The following is a 22,859-nucleotide window of genomic DNA, read 5'->3' on the forward strand; positions in this document are numbered from 1 at the left end:
TGGCCATAGCTGTTAAGCATTATTGTTTTTATAATAAATAAATAAATAAATAAATCTGGATTTTGTTTTCTTACACATAAACCAAATACCGGGCGCAACATTTTTAACATAAAATTAATAGCAGCTATGAATTCAATAATATTTCACTGAACTTGTAAGACATTGGCTAGTGGGGGACTTCATCGCGGATCCTAGTCATAGTCTTGTAAGACCATTCACGTGATTGTCAAACTAAACATGATAAAATAATATTATGAACTAAATAAATTTCGATGAAATTTATGCAAACCACATCACTAGTATAGTACTTGGCCAACCAGCGCGCTGCCTCAGAATAATAACTAGCTCGTGCGACGATAACCGACTGTCTGTCATCTGTGTGTCAAACTGACAGCTTTCTCCTTCTACTTTTTATTCTGTGGTCTACTTTTTTTTTTAGTAATTTAGTTTGGTTTTGGTTTTTGTGTCGATCACTCGGATTTTTGTTTGTTGGATACTTGTATTTTGATAAATACTGATTGTTTGGTGATTTAGTGTAACGATTTTGCCTTAAAATGATTTAAAGCTTTATTTGGTTTGATATCCATACAGTTCTAATCAATCAGTATGGTTCCTGTGGCTATCGAGGGCTGTGCCCAGGGGTCGGAAGGTGGCGGTCCCCGTGGCGGCTCCATATCCCTCGCTTTTCTGATCGACTTCATTGTCCAAAGAACCTACGATGAACTCACTGTGCTGGCTGAGTTGTAAGTAACCTACAAATATATTTAAACTATAGCTAGATTAAGATTATACAGAGCAGTTCATAGACCTACTTTACTTTGCAGGTTGCCACGAAAGACCGATATGGAGCGGAAGATTGAGATCTACAAGTTCAGTGCTCGCACCAGACAGCTGTTTGTGCGTCTCCTTGCACTGGTGAAGTGGGCCAGCAGTGCCACCAAAGTGGATCGGTCTGCACATATCATGAACTTCTTGGACAAACAGGCATTGCTGTTTGTAGAGACTGCAGATGTATTGGCTAGAGTCGCCCGGGAAACACTAGTTCATGCCAGGTATGTTTGTATTGTATAAATTTCATTATCATAATAATTAACAACAACATCAATATTTACCTACAAATTGATGGTTTCAGGCAGTATACAGAATGAGGGTATAGACAAATTATTACATTTTATTTCAATAATGTGGGTAGAAGTAAAAAAAACTTTTCAGTTTTCAACAACCTTTCAGCAACCTTCTATATTACCAGCATATCCTTTGATTTTGAGGCTGAAAATGGACAGTAACCCACATAGTAATAAAAGTGCTAGTAAGAATAAAAAGTTCTTTTGTGGAATATGCGGAAAGTTTGCAAATTCTGAAAACCAGTTCAACCAACATTTAGAAGGCTCTAGACACCGGGATAAACTACACTTATGTACCACAACTCCTATTCTGAACCCTGATCTAGAACCCTGCGTATTTGATAATCTTGTACTATGCTACATACCAGCATTCATCATAATAATAATTACTTCATACATTTATTTTTATTTACTTGTAAGATTTCTATGAAAGATGTTCTTATTTACTCAAGAAAACTATCAAGCATGTGATTGATTTAGGTACGTATTGAAAACGTTTATAAGTTTCTAATCTAAAGGCCCCATTAGTACAACATAGTGGCCTGTGATAGGCCTTACTTTGAATGCAAAACTTTTCCCACAATCACTCATGGATGTCTGGCAAAACCTTATTCTTTTGAAGTTTACTCAAAACCCAAGAACTTCATGATTGCACACCTTTGTCAGCCACTGCATACCTTTGCTCCATGTACAATGGCAATGTCGAGCAGTGGGACAGCATAGGATTTCTGGAATGGAATCTCATATGTCTGGTCTATCCGAGATATCATCAACAACCATCTATCAACAAAGCAATTGTTGTTGTATAGATGCAGGCCACTTCACTAAACACTTACTTCTCCCCACAGACTGCCCACCTTCCACATGGCGGCCGCAGTAGAGGTGCTGACTCTGGGCACATACAGCCGGCTGCCAGCCGTGGTTCGCGAGCGCCTAGTGCCGCCGCCTTCGCTCACGCCAGCCGAGAAGCGATCCACACTGCGGGCTCTGGCTCATGTGGTCAGGCAGAGACTGACTACTGCTTCACTGCCCAATGATGTTAGGAATTTGAAGGTGTGTATTTTCTATTTTTAACTCATGATCAGGATAGTGGGTTTGTATCTGTGTCTGTTATCTGTTCCATTGTAGATGTGAATCATATGCATAACTAGATATTCAGTAGTGCTGTTGGATTTAGATACCTTCTACTATAGCAGTAACAAATTGTGTTTGTGGAATACAATGATAACTGGCAGAAGTTGACTCAGCAATGAGGCGTTTGTTAAAAAAAAAAAGTTCCTTTTTGGAGAAATAGATGGCGTTGTCTGGGGTTGTACCAACTTTCAAACCCTCAGAACACACTCAGATCACAATATGTTATTCTGTGAGGCTAACGAAATGTGAAAGTGACGTAGGTAGGTAGAATTGTAGTATTATTTTCTCTATGATGTCGATGTCACTGTTGCTTCAGCGTTCAGTGCGATTGTGCGTACAGCCATTCTTTTCAAGTTTTCTCAGTTTCCTTGTGTTTCTCCTGTATTAATTGAGTTGTAGTTGAGCTATCTGCTCCTCCTCCCTTGATACTGTAGAGTTAGTGCACTTGAGATAGTGACTCTTTTGAGATAGTGACTCTTGTGAGATAGTGACTCTTGTGATAGTGACTGCTATACTGTAATAATGCCTAAGGACTATGGATCATGGTCCCTTGCCAATCTGAAGATAGAGTTACGAAAACGGAATGCCAAACTAACTGGACGGAAAGCCGCCTTGGTTCAGAGGTAAGTTTGATCAAAGCATTTACAATAATAATATAGTAGCAACGTAGTAGTGCTTATGTTATATTTGCTTTGTCATTGTCATCCAAATCCTTTGTAAAAGGTGAAGTAAATGGAAAGTATACCCAAGTAACATTTTTGGTTTTAGAAAGGTTTTGAAAAGGACTATTCACAGAATACATAGCACTATCCCAAGCCACATGCAGTCTGAGCCTCGGAAGGATGGCTCGCGCTACCACCCGACATTTAATCACAACTAGTGAGTTCTTATTCTGAGTTTAGTACTCTTTGCTCTCTATGTAATTTTTGACAGTTGGTACACTGCGTTTTCACGCCATCTATCGGCTTACCCAAAAGCTCAACTGACAGCTGTCAAGGAAAACGGCTCATTTTTGTAACAGCATAACTTATTATTAATTATTGTCTTTAGCTGTATGTGTCTGTATGTTATGTAGAAATGGTTTAATATAATTACATTTACTCATCAAAAGTTTCCTTACACAGGTGGAGAACGGTCGCGCCACGTTCACAGTGGGGCAAGACTTCAGCGTGTCGCTGACGGTGATGGGCGACGCGCCCAATCTGCCGTGGCGGCTGCTCGACATCGCTATACTGGTGCAGGACAACGAGACCGGAGGTATATACTGCTAACAAACATAACCTCTTCCTACTATAATGTCGAATAAAAATAAAAGATTACAGGTGAAAGTAGCACAATAAATAATTATATCTAAGGTTCTACATAAGTAAATAAAATATAAAGAAGTTAAAATACGGTGATTATTATCCCTAAAACAATATAAAAACGCGTATAAACCGATAAGATCCCTCACTATTTTTTAGAGTTATGTAGTCCAGTGCAGCAGTCTAGAACCCTAAATACTCTTCCTAAAACCTCCCCATCTCTCACAGAGGGCAAGCCGCTAGTCCACAGCTCACAGCTCAACTGGCTGCGCGGGGTGGCGCAGGCGCGCCTCGCCGCCGCCGGGCTCAGTGGCGCCCTCGCCGCGCTCAGGTTCTTCTGTCGCTCGCTGTCGTTGGAGCTTCTGTACACGCAGACGCTGAGGCTGTGCAGAGACCGCCTGTCCAAGCATCTGCAGGTGGATAGGTACACGCCAGGCCAGAGGCTTCAGGTGTCGTATTGGAGGTGAGTTTGGCTTTTGTTTTATGCTGTGGTAACGCCATCTATGTGTCTCAAAGTTAAACAATTTATAATATTGTAACAGCCTTTACTGTACTACGATGTTGCTGTAATATCCCTCCCTAAGTATTGGCTTCTTTTTATCGCTTTAAAACGCTCAGAAAAGATCACGGAGAAAACCTACTACCTAACAATATAAATAACTTAAACCCCACTTTCACCCCTCAGAGAGCTAGGCTGCGAGCTCGGCTACCGCCTCATCATCGGCGCAGAGGGCGACAACCTGTGCGCGTGGCACGTCCCAGCCCTAGCTGGCGGCGAGCGAGTGGCAGCGGCATTGAGTCCACACGCGCCATCTATGGAGCGGCTACTGGCTCACACGGTGCACGTGAGGTCGAGGCAACGACTGGCTGATCTGAAGCTGCTGCTGAATGAGCTTGGGGTGAGTAGTTAGAGGTTCGCAGTAGGAAATATAGATGGCGTTGTTAACACTGTTTTACCCACCGCACCGCGTCTAGGATCGCAGTTTGTTCTATGGTGGACGCTCAGCCAACACATACCCTGGCCAGTCAGAGATTCAGTTAATCTGACTACCAAATCCTTTCAATGCGGTTACAAACCCTATTCTGGCCCCTGTATTCTTCAACGACACGCTAAAAACATGGTGATTTGCGTCCAATGCCTTATGAATCTGTCAAAACCCCATGCGTTAAACTTTTATGTGGTAATATTTTGGTTGATTTTCACCTTATTTACCCCTTGATCCACCTTAGAGGCTAAATGCGGAAAATTAGCTTGCCACGATAGATATTTGATGTGATGACTAAAATAAAACGACGTTTCCTCCCAGGTGGAATGCACAGTGGGCGGCTGGCCGTGCGTCCTGGCCTGCTCAGTAGCCGCCCCGTGCCTTCGAGCAGAACAACTCTTAGTCTCAGTAGGCGCGCACGCGGGCCGGCTGCGCGCGCGCGTGCCCGCCTACCCGCACGCGCCGCGCATGCAGGAGTTAGCTACAGCACTGAATGCAGCTGATACTAATGTTATAAAGGGGCTGTTGACGCAACTCAGGTAACTGAATATTAATGTAGAAAATTAAGTTGACAAAAGGTTTTTCTGCATTTTTGGTAGTGGTAACAGAGTGGAATTTTAGCAGTGACGATCCAGTTGGCAGTTACAACCGTACCGAGCTGAGTAACTTTCATTATGCAACCACATCTATCTATCTAAAATCGCGGGAAAAACATCTGTAGGTAGGTATATAGTCACTCAACAAACTTAAATGAACTAGAGTTTGTCACCTTAGTAGCATTGTTGGTTACCTTAACAGTTATCTCCCACCAAGTCGAGCAAAAAAGCTCACTATATCCCCGAGCCCCTTTTTTAAAATCCTGAAATATTGCCATCTACCGGCAACTCCACTAACCACTTCACCAACTCCACAGGTTCTGGCTCGTAGCGCGTCGTTGCGAGAAAACCCTGCAACATCTCCCGGCCAGCGTCTGTGAACACTTGCCCTTCTTGCCCGGGCCCGACCACCCGTTGCAGCAGCTGTCGCCCCACAGGCTGTACGTGACGCTGCACCGACACACGGACCATATACTTGTGAGTACATAATATGTGTAGTATATAAGTATAGCACATGCGGGCCGGCCTCAAGTGTTAGCACAATATTCAATAGTTCCATCACACTCACAACCTCACCTGACTTTACTTCAGCCTTCCATGTCCTAATCAAACTTTTTACAACAATGTAGAAATTCAAAATTATAGTCCTGGTTATGGTTGAAACTGTTGAAGCAGAGCTTCTACCTCTAGCCCACACAGGCAGTTCCATTTTTGTAGATATATTATACTATCAGCATTGTAGAAAGTTTTTATCCTCCTCCACAGGTAGTAGAAATGAAAGAAGTCGCCGCCGGCACATCAGCCACCAGCAGCAACAGCGCCAACACCAGCAGCGCGTGGTCCGTGGCCCTGACCTTCCACCTGGGCGCGGCGGTGCGCTGCACGGCGGACGAGTGCGAGGGGGGAGGGGGAGGAGCAGCGGGGGGCGGGGCGAGGGGCGCGGGGGGAGCGCGCGCGTTCTTGAGGTTGACGTCATTGGTGGAGCTTGATGCGTTCACGCTGACGCACCCGCCGTTCACGCCGATCGATACGCCAGGTTAGTTTTCTTGCGATTCTATTCCTCAAAAGTCTTTATTGTCAGTACGGATTGATTTGCCTGGTAAGTAACTAGATTAAGATCTTACATGGCGTAGTGGTTCCACCGGGTTTTGATTCACGCAGAAGATATTTATTCTCTGGTGTTGGATGCTGAATGTAGGAAGCCCTGACCTTCCACCTGGGCGCGGCGGTGCGCTGCACGGCGGACGAGTGCGAGGGGGGAGCGGGGGGAGGAGGGGGCGGGGCGAGGGGCGCGTGGGGAGCGCGGGCGTTCCTGAGGTTGACGTCATTGGTGGAGCTGGACGCGTTCACGCTGACGCACCCGCCGTTCACACCGATTGATACCCCAGGTTTGTATTTTTTTGCCAGGTTAGTTTCTTTATATTTTCTTTATTGTGATTTGATACCCCAAAAAACTTTTTAGTGTCACACTGATCGTCAGTACGGATTGATTCGCCTGGTAACTAACTAGCGATTACATTGCGTAGCGGTTCGATCCGGGTTTTTATTTGCGCAGAAGATGTTATTTATATCCTCTGGTGTTGGATGCTGAATGAAGGAAGCCTTGACCTTCCACCTGGGCGCGTCGGTGCGCTGCACGGCGGACGAGTGCGAGGGGGGAGCGGGAGGAGGAGGGGGTGGGGCGAGGGACGCGGGGCGAGAGCGGGCCTTCTTGAGACTGACGTCATTGGTGGAGCTGGACGCGTTCACGCTGACGCACCCGCCGTTCACGCCGATTGATACGCCTGGTTAGTATTTTTTTGCGATTCGATAGCTCAAAAAGCTTTTTAGTGTCACGCTGATTGTCGGTACGGATTGATTCGCCTGGTAAGTGACTAGATTTAGATCTATAGTGATTACATGGCGTAGCGGTTCCAGTACGGATTGATTCACTTGGTAAGTAGCTAGATTTAGATATGTAGCGATTACATGGCGTAGCGGTTCCACCGGGATTCTCGAAGAAGATATTTATTCTCTGGTGTTGGATGCTGAATGAAAAAAGCCTTCACCTTCCACCTGGGCGCGGCGGTGCGCTGCACGGCGGACGAGTGCGAGGGGGGAGGGGCGGCGGGGGGTGGGGCGAGGGGCGCGGGGGGGGCGCGCGCGTTCCTGAGGCTGACGTCATTGGTGGAGTTAGATGCGTTCACGTTGACGCATCCGCCGTTCACGCCGATTGATACGCCAGGTTAGTAGTAGTAGTGTTATACAGTAGATGGTGTAGTGGTTATCGGCCGATGCTGATATTTAGTTTCGTGTATTGGATGTTTGTTGAACATATGGCTATATCGCTCCAATCTTGGACCACCCTTGAGTTTAAATGAGCCCTTTATGTATATCCCATTTAGGTCTAAACTGTCTTTCATTCACCTTCTAATGCTATATTCCTCCCCTCAGGCATGCAGCCGGGCAAGCGCAAGCTCGGCGGGCACTCCCTACGAGCAGCACGAGGCCGCCAACCAGCTTACTTCCTGCCGGAGCTGGCGCACGTGGTGGCCGCGGCCGACGAGCGCGTGCCCACCGTCAACCTGGCGCAGGAGGTAGGACCAATCACAGCGCCCGAGCGGCATGCGAGCACCAATCAGAGCGCGCCGCCAGCCCGCGTACTTCCTGCCCGAGCTGGCGCACGTGGTGGCCGCGGCCGACGAGCGCGTGCCCACCGTCAACCTGGCGCAGGAGGTAGGACCAATCACAGCGCCCGAGCGGCATGCGAGCACCAATCAGAGCGCGCCGCCAGCCCGCGTACTTCCTGCCCGAGCTGGCGCACGTGGTGGCCGCGGCCGACGAGCGCGTGCCCACCGTCAACCTGGCGCAGGAGGTAGGACCAATCACAGCGCCCGGGCGGCATGCGAGCACCAATCAGAGCGCGCCGCCAGCCCGCGAAAGAATTTCGTTCGAATCTAGACGTCACCTTACATTTTACAGTGACAGTGACATATATCCAACGATACGCAATGTTAACGGAGGTTCGAGAATCTTGTGATCGCACCTCAGTGCAATTTTAGGCTTGTCTGGAGTAGATTAGGGTTGCCACCTACATAAGCAAGCCGGCATTAGGCGGTAGAAAGGTAGAAAGCTGGCTACCTATTTTGTAATTGGTACTTTCTTCGATAAATATATTTCATTACTCTATTCCAAAACCAAAAAATGTCCTTGAATAACCATATGCATCTCCTTCCCACCACCAGCTAGCAGCGCGCGGCGTGACCCACGGCGGCGTCCAACCAGAATGGAGCGGGTCAGCATTAGGCATGCGCATAGTGTCCCTCCCCACGCCGCCCGGCGCATGCGCAGTGGCCGCCGACGCGTTGCGAGCGCGCCTATTGGCTGCCACTCTGCGGCTGACCACTAAGAACCAGGCGAGGGTTTGGACGGCGGAGATTGTGTTCCATGGCTCGCCGGTTAGGACTCCTAATCCTAAGGAGCAAGGTTTGTATCTATTGTTGTTTTGATTGTTTTTAGTCGAATGGTATTACAATGATGACGAACTAAGCGCAGAAATATCGGCGCTCATGATATTCCGCATTATGTTTGCATGTATTTTAACATTAAGGTTCCGTGCACATAACGGTGAATCGGCGCAATACACGCGACGACACTATCTCTGGGTCTCAAGTGTGCTAGTTTGTAGACTTGGGGCTCTGCTATTTAACACCTGCGAGTGGGAGGGTGAATTTTTGTGATGCTATGTCTCATTCCAGGCTTTAAGCGCGGAAATACCTGCCTGCACGATATTTCGCTATATATGAATACACTTCTTTATACATATTAAGATACCGCCTTTTGTTGTACTTTTTTATATATAAGTTGTTAAATTGTAATGTTTTTTTTATGGTGCATAATAAACAGTATTCTATTCTATTCCATTCTAAAGCCTTATTTCTCCCCAGGAGAGCGCCGCTGCGTGTACCTGCAGTACGAGCTGGGCACGGAGGCGGCGCGCACGGCGGACGCGCTGCTGCAGGACTGGAGCGCCATCGTGCACCTGCACGAGCTGCTGCACGGCTTCATGCAGCGCCCGAGACAGGGTACTGTGTCTACTGTAGCCACGTGTGTCGGAGTGCACGCCCCTGCAGTACGAGCAGCGCCCGAGACAGGGTATTGTGTCTACTGTAGTCACGTGTGTCGGAGTGCACGCCCCTGCAGTACGAGCTGGACCCGAGACAGGGTACTGTGTCTCCTGTAGCCATGTGTGTCGGAGTGCACGCCCCTGCAGTACGAGCTGGGCACGGAGGCGGCGCGACTTCATGCAGCGCCCGAGACAGGGTATTGTGTCTACTGTAGTCATGTGTCCAGTGGACGGAGAGGCTGAGTTAAATTGTGGTTGGACAAAGAGGAACTGTACACGTGTGCGTTGTCGGTATAGCTGAACACAAAAGAGTAGAGATTAATGTTTTTGGAACTAAACAGATTTAAACCTGGCAATAAAAAAAAACTTGTGATTTGTGGTCTGTTTCTATGGTTAGAATGTCAAACTCGCCCTGTTCATGTATAAACAAATCGAATTTTGATAAATTTTGGAGTTTTGTGGATTGTTGAGTTTGTTCACGAAGTGAAAATGAATAAAACCATTCGCAGCGAAACTAGACAGATGATTTACAGCGTTTACCTACGATGTTTGGCGGAGAATGAGGCTGGAGAAGTATTAGTCAATATATACGATGTTTATGAAAGAGCAGCGTTTTATACTGGTGAGTAGGTACTTAATTTCTAACCATTAACATACGTTGCTTATATTTCTTGTAAAAAAGTACTATTTTGATGTAATAGAATGCCTTTCAATGTGTATTTGTTATTCTTATAGAGGTTAGAAAATACTAGTGTCAAACGTTACATGACATCAGGGTCTGGATGATAATGTTGTTAAAACATCAGGTCTAGATACTTTTTTACTAACCCCCGACTCAAAAAGGGTATCGATAAGTTTTACAGCTGTAGGTGTCTATGTGTGTCGGTCCCTCCGTGTTAGAGTACCTATTGTAAAAATATGAGTCGGTATAAATTCCCCAGACATAATAATTTGCAAGTCACTGCTTTTCTGACCAATTAAATAATTTGTTGCAGGAAAATCGGTAAACACAGTTTTAGAAGAATTGCCGGGGCACATTTGAACTTTTTCCTGAGCAAGAAAAAACTGTAATAAAATATCGATGTGTGATACTATCACTTTTCTCCTATAGTAATTACATAATGGGATAACCAACACGTGTTTCAGTGCAAAAAACATTATGAAATACACAATGAAATAAAAGTTACAGTTGATTTGATTTAATGAAATTCATTCAAGACTGCCCCCCTCTCCCCTACTAATTTCTTCTCTTAACATAAACCTCCCCAAAAAGTGGCATTTTATAATTAGTAAATATTTGAAACATTTCTCGTTTTGATTTTTTCTGCTAAAGTATCGTGATACTTTTGTCCGTTTTCTATACTATAATAGTGTGGCCACTTTCTTAGATTGCCACGCCCTCAATTATTCTCTACTCTTTTATGTTCAGCTATACTACACACATTTTGTTAAACAGTCCATGGAACGATTTCTGGCGGTAGGTTTACCCTAAGGAACGCGGTACACATTGCAGTGGTCTACATTAGCACTTACATACTTCCCACAGCTATATGTTTCGAGTTGCAATAAACACCTTATTATATTCCATTTCACGGGGAAAAACATTTGATACAAATAAAATCTACCCTTATTCGAATGTAATAAGGGTTCTGTCAGATGTGTTTCCCCATGAACGAAGGTACAATCAAGTGATTTATCACATTTAACCAAACATCCATCCATATCTCAACCTCTACCCCTCCACAGAACGCGAAACACTCTGGGCGGGCATCTGCATCCGTTCCTACACGTACCGAACCCTGGTCATCGGCTTCGGAGCCGGCCAGCGAGCCACCGCCGTCATACAGTGGAGCGCAACCACCCAGCGGTACAGAGTCGCCACCCCCGCGCACCAGCCCGCCAACAACGCACACCACGTCATACACCACCACCTCGACCACTACCTCAACTGGTGAGTGAGTGAATGAACGGTGAGTGAATGATACGGGTTCCGCTCATCTGGCATAATCTTTATTGACCAAAACTCATTTCGCATAACTCGTATGGTCTAAACTTTTTTGGCCGAACCATCACTTTGCCAAGACTTATGTGGCATAAGGCTCGTTTCGTCTAAAACTCTTTAGGCACAATCTTTAAACACCTAAGTTTCGTTTGCTCAAATTTATGTTCGTCTATACCTATGTATAATCTTGTTTCTCCTAATGTTATCTTAATAAATCATATATTAAGTATGTAGTAAATGTACAAATTGTGGTATTTTTCTCCTACATCCCGAAAATCACGATATTGTATGATCAAAAAATCGAAAGTTAACGACCAATATAATTATTACAAACCCCATGAGATCGAAACCTAAAAATAGGTGCGACGACGAGCAAAGCGAGGAGGAGCGTGTTAGGTGCACATGTTCATCAAAACCAAAGCGGAGCGCAGCGAAGCGGAGCGGAGCGTTTTCCAAGCAGCGGAAACAATACAAGGCACCAGTTTGCGCTATGTAGGGAGACGCTCCGTCAAAGTTAAAGCCAAACAAATATTATTACTTTGTATAAACCTATGCCATAGCATTATTAGGCTATTCAAGATTTGACCATACCATTATTAGGCTAAACAATGTTATGCGAAATAACTTTTTACTAAACGAGATTTATGCCATACGATTTTCGGCGTAACGAGACTTTGACCAAACGTTACTATGCAATACGAGATTAGGCAAAAAAATCTTATGCCAAAAAAGGTAGAACCGAATGATACAGTAACCACCGCCGTCATTCAGTAGCGGTAGTAGTGTAATAAAAGGAATCACACATTTACGTTGGCGTGAGGGTGTCGCCTAGGTGACGACACCGGCATATAATTTCATCCATTCCACAGATTTCAACATTGTTACAAACTCCAGCCTTCCAAAAGCAGGATATTCTCATTTATAATTCATTTCCAGGCACAAAGACCTAATTTCCATAGGCGTGCTGCCCCGGATGGCGGCCACTCTTCGCTACTGCCGCTTATAGCAGCATTAATCTAATTAACACGTTATCCCCAGGCACAAAGACCTAATGTCGCTAGGCGTGGTCCTCCGTGAGACCTACGCGCCTCTACTAGCTCTAGGCCGGCTGCCCACACTGCCTCAACTAGGGCTGCATCATGTCAATACGCAGATGCCGACTACTGCCGCCGACCTAATTTTTTATAGCCACTAATTTTCACATTATCCCCAGGCACAAAGACCTCATGTCACTAGGCGTAGTCCTTCGAGAGACCTACGCCCCGCTACTAGCACTGGGCCGGCTGCCCACGCTGCCTCAACTAGGGCTCCATCATGTCAGGACGCAGATGCCGACGCCCACGTTCACACTGTTAGCGCACTCTTGGAGGAAGGTTAGTGGATTTGTGTTTTTTATTGGTAGTGGTCTTTTGTTTAGAGATGAACTCGTGTAATGTAAATACGGGCTACTACTGTAAAATTGTTAAAACACAGAACTATTTCTTTACACAAAATAAATTGCTCCAAAAAGGAACTAACCAAACCGAAATTTAAAAAAAATTATATAAATAAAATATTTTGATAAAAACACTCTTGATCAATGTACCTCAAACAGTGTATCCTTTCATATAACAACCCTTTGTCGCAAAATAGAAGTGCGCGACACAAGCTCGTAGTAGCACGCTCGACGTCACATTCTCTCCAATTGAACGGTTGGAAATGAGACTTTTGGCGCAGTTTCATTTCCAACACCTTTGTTATTTTGTTTATTTCATAACAAATATGTTAATAACATCCTCAAACCCCCACAGATCCGCATAATCTACGCGGGAGCATATTCCCTAGAGGTGTGCATCCGCGGCGGCGGCGTGGTGTCCGTGCGCGACGGCTCCTACTCCAAGTTCGACCGCTCCTCCGTCGTCGACGAGTTCGCGCCCGCGCAGGGACTCAAGGTGCGTGTACTGTGTGATACAAGTGGCTAGATAGATAGGGTGACACAATAATGGATATAGCTGAGACACTATAAATTAAAAAAATCCGGCTCGAGGAACCAACATTTTTGTACTCTGATACAGGTGACTAAATAGAAAGAGCGACACAATAACGGCTATAGCTGTTAGTTACATTTAATCCGGCTCGAAGGACCAAAAGTGTTCAAAAGCAGCCCGAACAACGCATAGATAGAAAGAGCGACAAAATTATGGCTATAGCTGTGACATGAAGAAAGTATCTTACTTTTAATCCGGCTCGAAGGACCAAAATTGTTCGGTAGCAGCCCGAACAAAGCCTATACTATGTGTCCATCTACGCAGGTAAATTAATATAATGCAATAGGTCTTGTAGATAAGTTCATGCAACGCAATAGAAATAAATCACTTTCGAACTTGTGACCACCGGCACGTAATCCCCAATCTCAAACTGATTCACATAATTTACTCATGATTACTATGTATTGGAACTAGCGCAGAACTCAAACTACAGCACATAAGTTGACGGTAAGTTCTTACTCACGTTACAAGAATTCTTTCGAATTACACACTTTCATTTTGAAACGAATGATTTTATTAATTGTTATAATTTGTTCTTCTCAGGCGTTCTTGTCCCGCTACGTGGACGACAGCGTGAGCGCGCGCCTGCTGGCCGAGGACGACAACCCGCCCTCGCCCGTGTCGCCTATGCCGCCCGGTAAATATATATTTAATATTATGTATATTTATTTATTTATGTGACGACCGAATGGCGTAGTGGTTAGTGAGACGACCGAATGGCGTAGTGGTGGGAACACCCAAATATTCCGAAAAACTTTTTTCCGAATTTGATAACACCGAATATGTAATTTACGAAATATTGCAATACCGATTTTTTAAAATATCGAATTATAAAAATTACGATAATTATAATTTCGAATATTATAATCACGAATATTGTTATTACGATTGTTAAATATACGAACGTTAAAAAATACGAATACTTTAATATACGAAAAATAAAATACCTATTTATTAAAATCACGAAATATTAAAATCCCGATCGGAAATATGATAATTCGTGATTTTGACAAAAAATCATCATATAATATGCCATTTATTTCCAAACTAAAGTGACTTAAGTATTAATTTTATATAGTTTTACATTTTACAATTTAACATTCTATATCAAAATTTTATCAATTATCTTAAATTCATTATGATGCATTATTAATTATTAACTTTACTAAATTGATTACATTTCTATAACTAATTATACATTATTTATTAATTTAACCAATTAATATCATTACTTACTCTATTTTTATTACATTATTAATTTAAATTAAGATAATTTCAATATTAATTTTACTAAATTGATTACATTTGACAAAAATACATAAACGTCTTTAAAACTTCAGAACCAAAACCAAAAGATAGGTGCGACGACGAGCAAAGCGAGGAGGAGCGTGTTAGGTGCACATAGATATCGAAAAACAAAGCGGAGCGCAGCGAAGCGGAGCGGAGCGTTTCAAATCAAATATAGAGTAAATTTTTTGTTATACAGTAAAATATTTGTAGTATTTGTTGTTAAGTTACAGAACAAAGCCAATATAATATAATACGATTGCTCGGATTTTTACGGTGGTTAACCTTAAAAAGCTTAGGACCCAAACCTAAAGATAGGTGCGACGACGAGCAAAGCGAGGAGGAGCGTGTTAGGTGCACATAGATATCGAAAAACAAAGCGGAGCGCAGCGAAGCGGAGCGGAGCGTTTCATATAATACAGCTTAAAAAATATTGTTTGTATACGGATTATGCTGTTAATAAACATACTCGTACTATTCCTAATACATGACTATTTCTTGTTCACTTAAAACATTCGGGAATTTGTATTTTCGGAATATTAAAAATTCGGAATTCGTAATTTTAACAATTCGATATAATAAATAATCGTACTTTTGACACATCGAAATTATAATATTCGGAAATATGACTTTCGTCATTTTAATGACATGACCAATGTTATCAAAGAGGGGTCTATTTATCAATTTGCCGATGACACTTGTATTGTTGTATCACATAAGAACTTATCTACGGCTGAATACATAATGCAGAATAATTTTAACTTGCTTTGTAAGTGGGCGCACGATGTGGGTCTAATCATTAACGCGGATAAAACAAAAGTAATGCACATTCACTCATCTCACAATAAAACCCCATATGTACCTACCATCGTCGCTCACGAACATTCATGTCTACACCTAAATAACATACGGTGCCAATGTAAAAATATTGATTTTGTACACCAACATATGTATATTGGTCTTATAATTGACCACAGGCTCAATTGGGGGCCTCATATTAATTACATTTGTGATAAACTTCGCTCAATTGCAAGCAGATTAGCTATACTGAAGTATAAACTACCATATAGGTTACTAAGAACACTATACCTTGCTCTTGCTGATAGTATTATTAGTTACGGATTAAGTAGTTATGGAAGAACCTATAAAACCTATCTTATAAATATATACAAGCTTCAACTAAAATTGTTAAAAACTATTGTTAACAAAAGAACTAAAATGTTGTATGAAAATAATGAAATAGGCTTATTTCAGCACTGTAACATTCTACCTATTAACCAAAAAATTAAGATTGCTATTCTTAAGGAAGAGTATAATAACTGTATTAGCATATTAAAACCTAAGACTCGCTATAAATCCCTGAGGACACTAAGTTACACTAAAAAATATAATCTACCTAAGTTTAACAACGTATACGGTAGAAGAACCTGCGAGTATCTTCTCCCATACTTATTAAATGATCTGAATGATGATACCACACAAAGTTACCTAAACGACAAAAACTTCATGTTATCGATCAAAAAACACTTTGCTAGTAGTGGTGACTGTGAGTACATGCTGTAGATGTAAGTATTACTATCTTGTTATTGCTTTTATTTTATTTTAATTTAACTTCTAATAATATGTACCCACGGATAAGTAGATTGAACCTATTGTATAAGATATGTAGGCATTAATTTGCTGTCTATTGTGTGTGTAAATCGCGGGCGGCCCGCACACACGGGCAGGCGGGAGCGTGCTGTGCGTGCGGACCGGCCGCGAACACCAGTTGTTATAAGTGTTCAATTATAAATATAATTTATCTTGCCGGGTACCTAACCTACTATTCTGTTATTGTTATTGTTTTGTAATTGTCTCAAGATCCGAACTCCGCAATCTCAGATAAACCCTGCGGGTTTTTGTGATTGTTGCATGACTGTAATAGATTAAGCTTATGGAAATAAAAACTTATAAAAAAAAAAAAAAAAAAAATTAATCTGTGGTATGAAATTTCGTTTATTATACTATTCGTGATTTTCGCTATTCGGAAACTTAAAATTCGGGATTGTGAATTATTCGGAACTATGAAATTCGTAATTATGAAAATCGTTATTTTCATATTCGTAAAAAAGTAATTCGAAATTCTGTAGTGTACCCCGTAGTGGTTAGTGACGCTGACTACTGAGCCGATGGTCCCGGGTTCGATTCCCGGCTGGGGCAGATATTTGTTTAAACACAGATATTTGTTCTCGGGTCTTGGATGTGCCCGTAAATGGCAATAGACCCGCCCCCTATTACATTGGGACTAACATAACACTCTGGCGAAAAGTGGGTGCAGCAATGCACCTCTGCCTACCCCGCAAGGGAGTACATTAGTACAAGGCGTGAGTGCGTGTTTTTTTTTTATTATTATTTATGTATTTATAAAAACTAACACTATTATTACAGTTACAACCAATTCGATAGTGTAGATACTAGCTACTTAACATAATTTTATGTAATAATAATTTAAGTCTAGCTTTAACAGTGCAATATATTATATATCATCTTAGTTGTTATACTAGTAGGAATAATGTTAATGTTAGGAATAATCTTACGAAAATGGCTGCCATTTGTAGGTTGTGATTGTGAAAGTGGATTCGGAGCGCGTCCTTGCCGCAATAGACGTACGTTTGTACAGAATAAACTTCGTCGCATCTCGATTACTTTTCTATTAGGTGTCTAAAGGAGGATGTGGGTGAACACTGTGTTGCAACACAGTGTTCACCCACATCCTCCTTCGCCATCTTCAACTATGCCACCAAGGCAAAAAACATAACGCCGAAAGCCACTACAGATGTCGGCACACAATCCTTGAATATAGGTACATAACCCACACTGCCACATTAACATAACCCCTATATCTACCCACACAGGGGGCCTCCGGTTCACGGCGCCGCTGACGCCGCCGCAGCCGCACACGCCGCACTCGGCGCCCGTCACGCCGCACCCCGCCTCGCCCGCGCAACACGCCGTGAGTATCAATTGTTTTTACCACCCAATAAACGTTCTCAGCCGGACATAGGATGTTTTTAATAGCGTGCGGGTTTAGTAACGCACGCGGGATTGCACGCCATTTTCCCGCGTCCACGCGTTACTAAGAATACTTGTATGAAAAGAATACTTGAGCACATCACTCGTGCCGGGCAATCCTGCGTGCGTGATGGAATCCACACGCTATTAAAAACACCCATAGGCCCCAAGTGAGGTGCACGAAAGGACCCTCTCCGTGTGGCGTTTCACATGTTTTTTTTATACGTCAGCACACCCTGGGCAATCATCTACAGATGCTAATCAGACTGGATAATATTCTCACCATTTTGACAAGCGCTTGTGTTTGTCACCAACTCGCTAAGAAGAAGAAAGAGTTTGCGGCAACACAGCTACCTGTCTAAGGTCATAACGCCAGCAGGCTTATCTGGCTATTGTCTGAAAGAAATAGTTAGTTAGTGATAACGATAACGATAACCTCCTTTAGTACCTAGAAGAAGTCTGTAATTTGTGTTCTGTCTGCCTGTCTTTCGATCTATATTTTTCTATTTCTTTCCGGCATCGCTTCAAAATAAGACGAAAACCAAATATTCTCACTACATGATATCGTTACAGAACCAGTCAATTTTATGTATCTTACCTCTAAACCTTATCTCGTTCCCAGATCGGCAGCAGTTCCTTCAACCTCACCTCCCCGCCAGTCGTCGGCTCAGTATCCGCGTCGCCGGCGTCCCCCCTCGCCCCCTCCCCGCTGGCGGCGTCCCCGCACCCGCCCCCCACCTCGCCCTTCACCACGTGGCCCGCCTCGCCCGCGCACCACCATCATCATAAAGGTAATGATAATGGCGCTTGTTTTCTTGCAGTACCATAAAGTACGTTTATTTATTTATTTATTTATTTATTTATATACACTTTATTGCACACAAAAAACAATTTTTACACAGAAGCATTTTAAAAAACATAGCTTATAATTTGCGCACAAAGGCGGACTTATTGCTAAAAAGCAATTTCTACCAGCCAACCTTTGATTGGTGGTTATCGAAAGTATGTAATGTAAGCTCTTAAAATGTACAATAATAAATTTAGGTATGTAAACAATAACAAAAATAACAACTTTAATTTAAACTAACAAAATGGGATATCTACCTATAATTTAATTAATGCCTAAACCTTAAACAACTACCTATATTACAATAAATAGAATAATTACTAATATACTTAAATTATAATACATACCTATACCTACAATATATAATATAATATAATACATAAATATATAATACATAAACATAATAATACATAAATATATAATAATATCTACCAACCTAGGGTTTGATAATAATGATTCCTCACACTCCTCTTAAAAGTTGCAATTGATGGTTACATCCTCACGCTCACAGGTAAGCTGTTCCACAGGCACGCCGCCTTCATAGCAAAGGAATCGCCATAAGAGGCAGCGTTATGTTACGTTTTGGTGGATGTTTTAAGTTTGTCGTCTGTATACGTGTCTAACTACTGTGGTTTTGGCAGTATCTTAGTATATTCACTCGCCAATGATATTAGTAACATATTAGCGTCCACAGTTTCATTTGTAGAATCGTAGTGATGGTTGTCATGATAGCAGTCTGCCACCATTTTAAAAGGCTTGGTTACTAAGGAAAATAAATGGCGATAGAAACTCTTCGAGCATCTTTTCGGAATCTCTACATTAATTATCAACTACCTCCCCAGGTCCCCAACCAACAGGCCAATCCCGCGTCCTAGTAGGCGGGCGCGCCTGGGCAGGCGCCACCGCCACGCCCGTGCCTCTAGGCGCCCTAGAGGCCCTGTGCGCCCCGAGCGAGCCGCCGCCCGCCGCGCCGCCCGGCCCGCCGCTCGCGCCGCTGCAGCGGTTCTTAGCTTGTGTGTATATGAAGAGGACGCTTCAGAGGACTGTGCAGCAGGAGGATTATGTGAGTTTTGGCTTCATAATCAACTTATAATTCGTCTGCTGTAGATCTCCCAAAGAAGTTAAAACATGCTGTCCTCGGCCTTCTTCATCCATCCACTACCGGCTAAATACCAAAAATGGACTGTATAGCGGTCCCGACTACTTCCCACATTCAGTTTGCCAGAGTTCTTGAGTCGAGACCAGTAGCATTATGGGTTCTTCAGCAGATGAAACTGACCACTGCCACTTCAGCTTACTGATTTTAAGAGCTGTAATATTATAAATCGGGTTGAAAATTCAGATTTGTTCTTGGGCCGATCTATCATAAACCACAAATAACTAACCACCTAACCTCAACCCCTCTATTCCAGCTAACCGGCGTATCAGCGGAGGCCACCAGCGTGACGTTCCGCTGCGAGGGCGCCGGGCTGCTGGCGCGCGCCGCGCTGCACCCGCAGCACATGCAGAGTCTGCACCTGCAGCTGACTCCATTACCTGATCATAAAGATACGTGGCCGCATGAGGACCTGCAGGTAAAGTGAAGTATAGGAGAGTGAGGGAGGTCGAGTGTTGGCTGCACCCGCAGCACATGCAGAGCTTACATCTGCAGCTGACTACATTACCTGATCACAAGGACACCTGGCCGCATGAGGACCTGCTGGTAGAGTGGAGCTTGTGTATGTATGTAGAAGTTACAATAGCGAGTAGCTTGTTTAAGGCTGCGTGTTAGCGGCGCTGCACCCGCAGCACATGCAGAGTCTACACCGGCAGTTGACGCCATTACCAGATCATAAAGACACCTGGCCGCATGAGGACCTGCAGGTAGCACAATAACACTTCTACCACCGCCGCGATTTGAGTCGGTCGACGCACCTTACGCTCCCGTCACTCAATCCGCGATAAAAGCACAATCCGCCGCGTACTACGATCTTTGTAGCTCTACGCCGCGCAAGTGCGCGAGGGCGCCCGCAGCACATGCAGAGTCTACACCTGCAGCTGACGCCGCTGCCTGATCATAAGGATACCTGGCCGCATGAGGACCTGCAGGTAGAGTGGAGCTTGTATATAGGAGCGTACGGTGCGCACCTAAATATCCCAAATAAGTAGCGTGACGGGAATGATTATGACTGTGAAACGAGTTTTACAGCGTTCACTTCACCATTTAGACAGCGTTCTTTTACAAAGACTTCCCACAAATACTAACCAATACCCCCACCACCAGGTAATGGAGAAATTCTTCGACCAGCGCGTGGCAATATCCCCCTACCGTGCTACAGCCCTGCAAGGCTGGGCGCGCATCTGGGGCGCTCCGGGGGCGGCTCTACCGTCCCTCGTGAACCTCATGAGGGCGGAGCTGGCGCCGCCGCCCAACGCGCTGTGGGCGCTGCAGTGGGCGCTGCGCATCCCGCCCGCCGCGCCGCAGATCGTGCCCGCTGGGCAGCCGGCGGTGCTGCTGGCTAAGAACAAGATACTGTTCTTTGTGAGTGTGCTGTTTGTGATTTAAGTTTTGGGAACCTCGATATATTAAGAAAAGCAATTATGTCGTAATTTTGCTTAATATTTTTACAGTACGATACTACTTAGGTTTACACGCTGTTTCATCTGTGTAAATCCAATATGCATATGATTTTTGAAGTAAAGCGACGATTTAGTGTGATACTTGATACTGTAGCTTTTGAGTTTGATTGCGAAACATGTAGGAACGGTTTTATTCATATTATCGTCGTACACTGACGGGCAATGAAAAGGTTCCACTGAGAAAAGCACCATATTACTCCTAATCCGAAAAAGCTAGCTTAATGACGATTTCTGGAACATTGAAGTACATTTAACAGAGCATTAGGATATAACCATCTAAAAACGATAATGTTTTGTTTATATTTTTAATGAAATGTTTGAAAAAATTGGGGTCGTTTGGTGTCGGTATTTTGTGAGTGGAACTTTTTCATTGCCTGTGAGTGTATTAAAATCTCAGTATATTTTTTCAAATCTTTTATTTACATATCTAAGCTCACTCCTCCCGCAGATCTGCCTGACCCGCGGCGAGACGCAGCTAGTCCTACCGCTAGTGTACGACATGCAGCAGAACAACACGCAGCTGGCGGATAAACGGGACACGCAGCCGCACCTGCTCGCCGTCAACTTGCATCTTAAGAGGTAACTACATACACACATACATATATTATGCTCACGACTGTAATCCCCGAAGAGGTAGTCAGAGGTGACTCTCAAGCGAGTCACCCGCTTTTTGCTGTATATTTGTACCGACGTGATAGGTCGCGAGCCGTAATGTGGTACATATCCATCTGTTAATACCCCCCAGTTTACTGCTGGACGTAGGCGAGCGAAGGACCTGCTAAGGCGTCGGTACAGTGGGTACAGTCAGCTGCATAAGTAGCTATACACTTTTGCACCTTGTCAATCTGAAACCGCCTATCCATTCATTGAAACATTGACGGTTCGTCAGTTTGACAAGGTACAGAAGTGTATAAAGACTTATGCAGCTGACCGTACGTGGGTTTTCGGGAAAGATGCTTTTACTGAGCTTCAAGCAGTAACGTAAAACAAGATAAGATCCAACTATTTCGACACTATACTGCTGGACATAATATACAGGGTGTTGCAAAAAGGTAAGGGGTATACCCTTTTTGCAACACCCTGTATAATGCCTCTGTCACATACCACTGTTGTAAATAGCCCTTCTTGAAGACCGCCTTTTAACACCACTCCCCTCTCCACAGATTCAGCGAGTTCAACCAGAACCACACGGAGTGTACTCTCTGGCCCGCAGTGCGCGACCTGCTCACCAACTTCGCGCTGCCCCAGGACGCCGCGCCCGCCGCCGCGCCGCCGCCTACGTAGACGTAGCTAGATGTAGTTAGAGGATACATGAACGCAGCCGCGGAGTTAGTGGCTACATGAACTGTTGTTTCTCTGTGAAAGGTGTAAATAGGTTGGAAGTTATTATACTGATGATTTAATCACTTAGAATGAGGATTTTGTTGCTTATGTTTTGTTTCTCTAAAATCATGCTGTTGCACACTACTCGTAAAGAAAATCAATTTGAATCTGATTATTTTTTGTTTTGTTGGTTTAAACGACTAGGTTCAGTAAGATGTATAATGTGACGACACAAATAAATGATTTCATAATTTATTTAATTAAGATTCACTTGATTCAAGAACTTCCGTGAATACAAATATAATGCAGAAGGTGTAGCGAATACGTAGGTGTGTTTATAATAATACACCATCTAAATTAATATTCTAGGAAATAACATTGAATCTGTAAATATTTTTTGAAAATAAACACTGTTTTTATATATTTCTTGAAGTTGTTACTAATGGGGCTATAA

At 43.6% G+C, this 22,859-nt stretch overlaps 1 protein-coding gene across 1 annotated transcript; it reads left to right on the top strand.

Moving 5' to 3' along the window:
• Nucleotides 1-454: 454 nt before the first annotated feature.
• Nucleotides 455-22,828, top strand: LOC105384750 (mediator of RNA polymerase II transcription subunit 14). The gene is made up of 24 exons (XM_048625941.1): nt 455-743; nt 825-1,052; nt 1,973-2,177; nt 3,383-3,515; nt 3,791-4,025; nt 4,248-4,461; nt 4,870-5,087; nt 5,462-5,621; nt 5,910-6,180; nt 7,578-7,720; nt 8,369-8,609; nt 9,071-9,208; nt 10,996-11,200; nt 12,465-12,624; nt 13,042-13,182; nt 13,822-13,915; nt 17,460-17,557; nt 18,239-18,407; nt 19,306-19,526; nt 19,876-19,965; nt 20,480-20,551; nt 20,727-20,984; nt 21,531-21,661; nt 22,246-22,828. Exons 1-24 carry the CDS (start codon nt 607-609, stop codon nt 22,364-22,366), a joined length of 4,083 nt encoding a protein of 1,360 aa, XP_048481898.1. The 5' UTR covers nt 455-606; the 3' UTR covers nt 22,367-22,828.
• The last annotated feature ends 31 nt before the right edge of the window (nt 22,829-22,859 follow it).

The sequence above is a fragment of the Plutella xylostella genome, chromosome 15 (genome assembly GCF_932276165.1).
Source record: "Plutella xylostella chromosome 15, ilPluXylo3.1, whole genome shotgun sequence".
NCBI classification, from domain to species: domain Eukaryota; kingdom Metazoa; phylum Arthropoda; class Insecta; order Lepidoptera; family Plutellidae; genus Plutella; species Plutella xylostella.

Bases quoted from the DNA above. Each gene is read 5' to 3' on its own strand.
- LOC105384750 (XM_048625941.1), top strand. From the start codon at position 607: ATGGTTCCTGTGGCTATCGAGGGCTGTGCCCAGGGGTCGGAAGGTGGC. The intron at 12,625-13,041 runs GTTAGTGGATTT...AAACCCCCACAG, and splicing joins TAGCGCACTCTTGGAGGAAG to ATCCGCATAATCTACGCGGG. The intron at 20,985-21,530 runs GTGAGTGTGCTG...CTCCTCCCGCAG, and splicing joins AGAACAAGATACTGTTCTTT to ATCTGCCTGACCCGCGGCGA.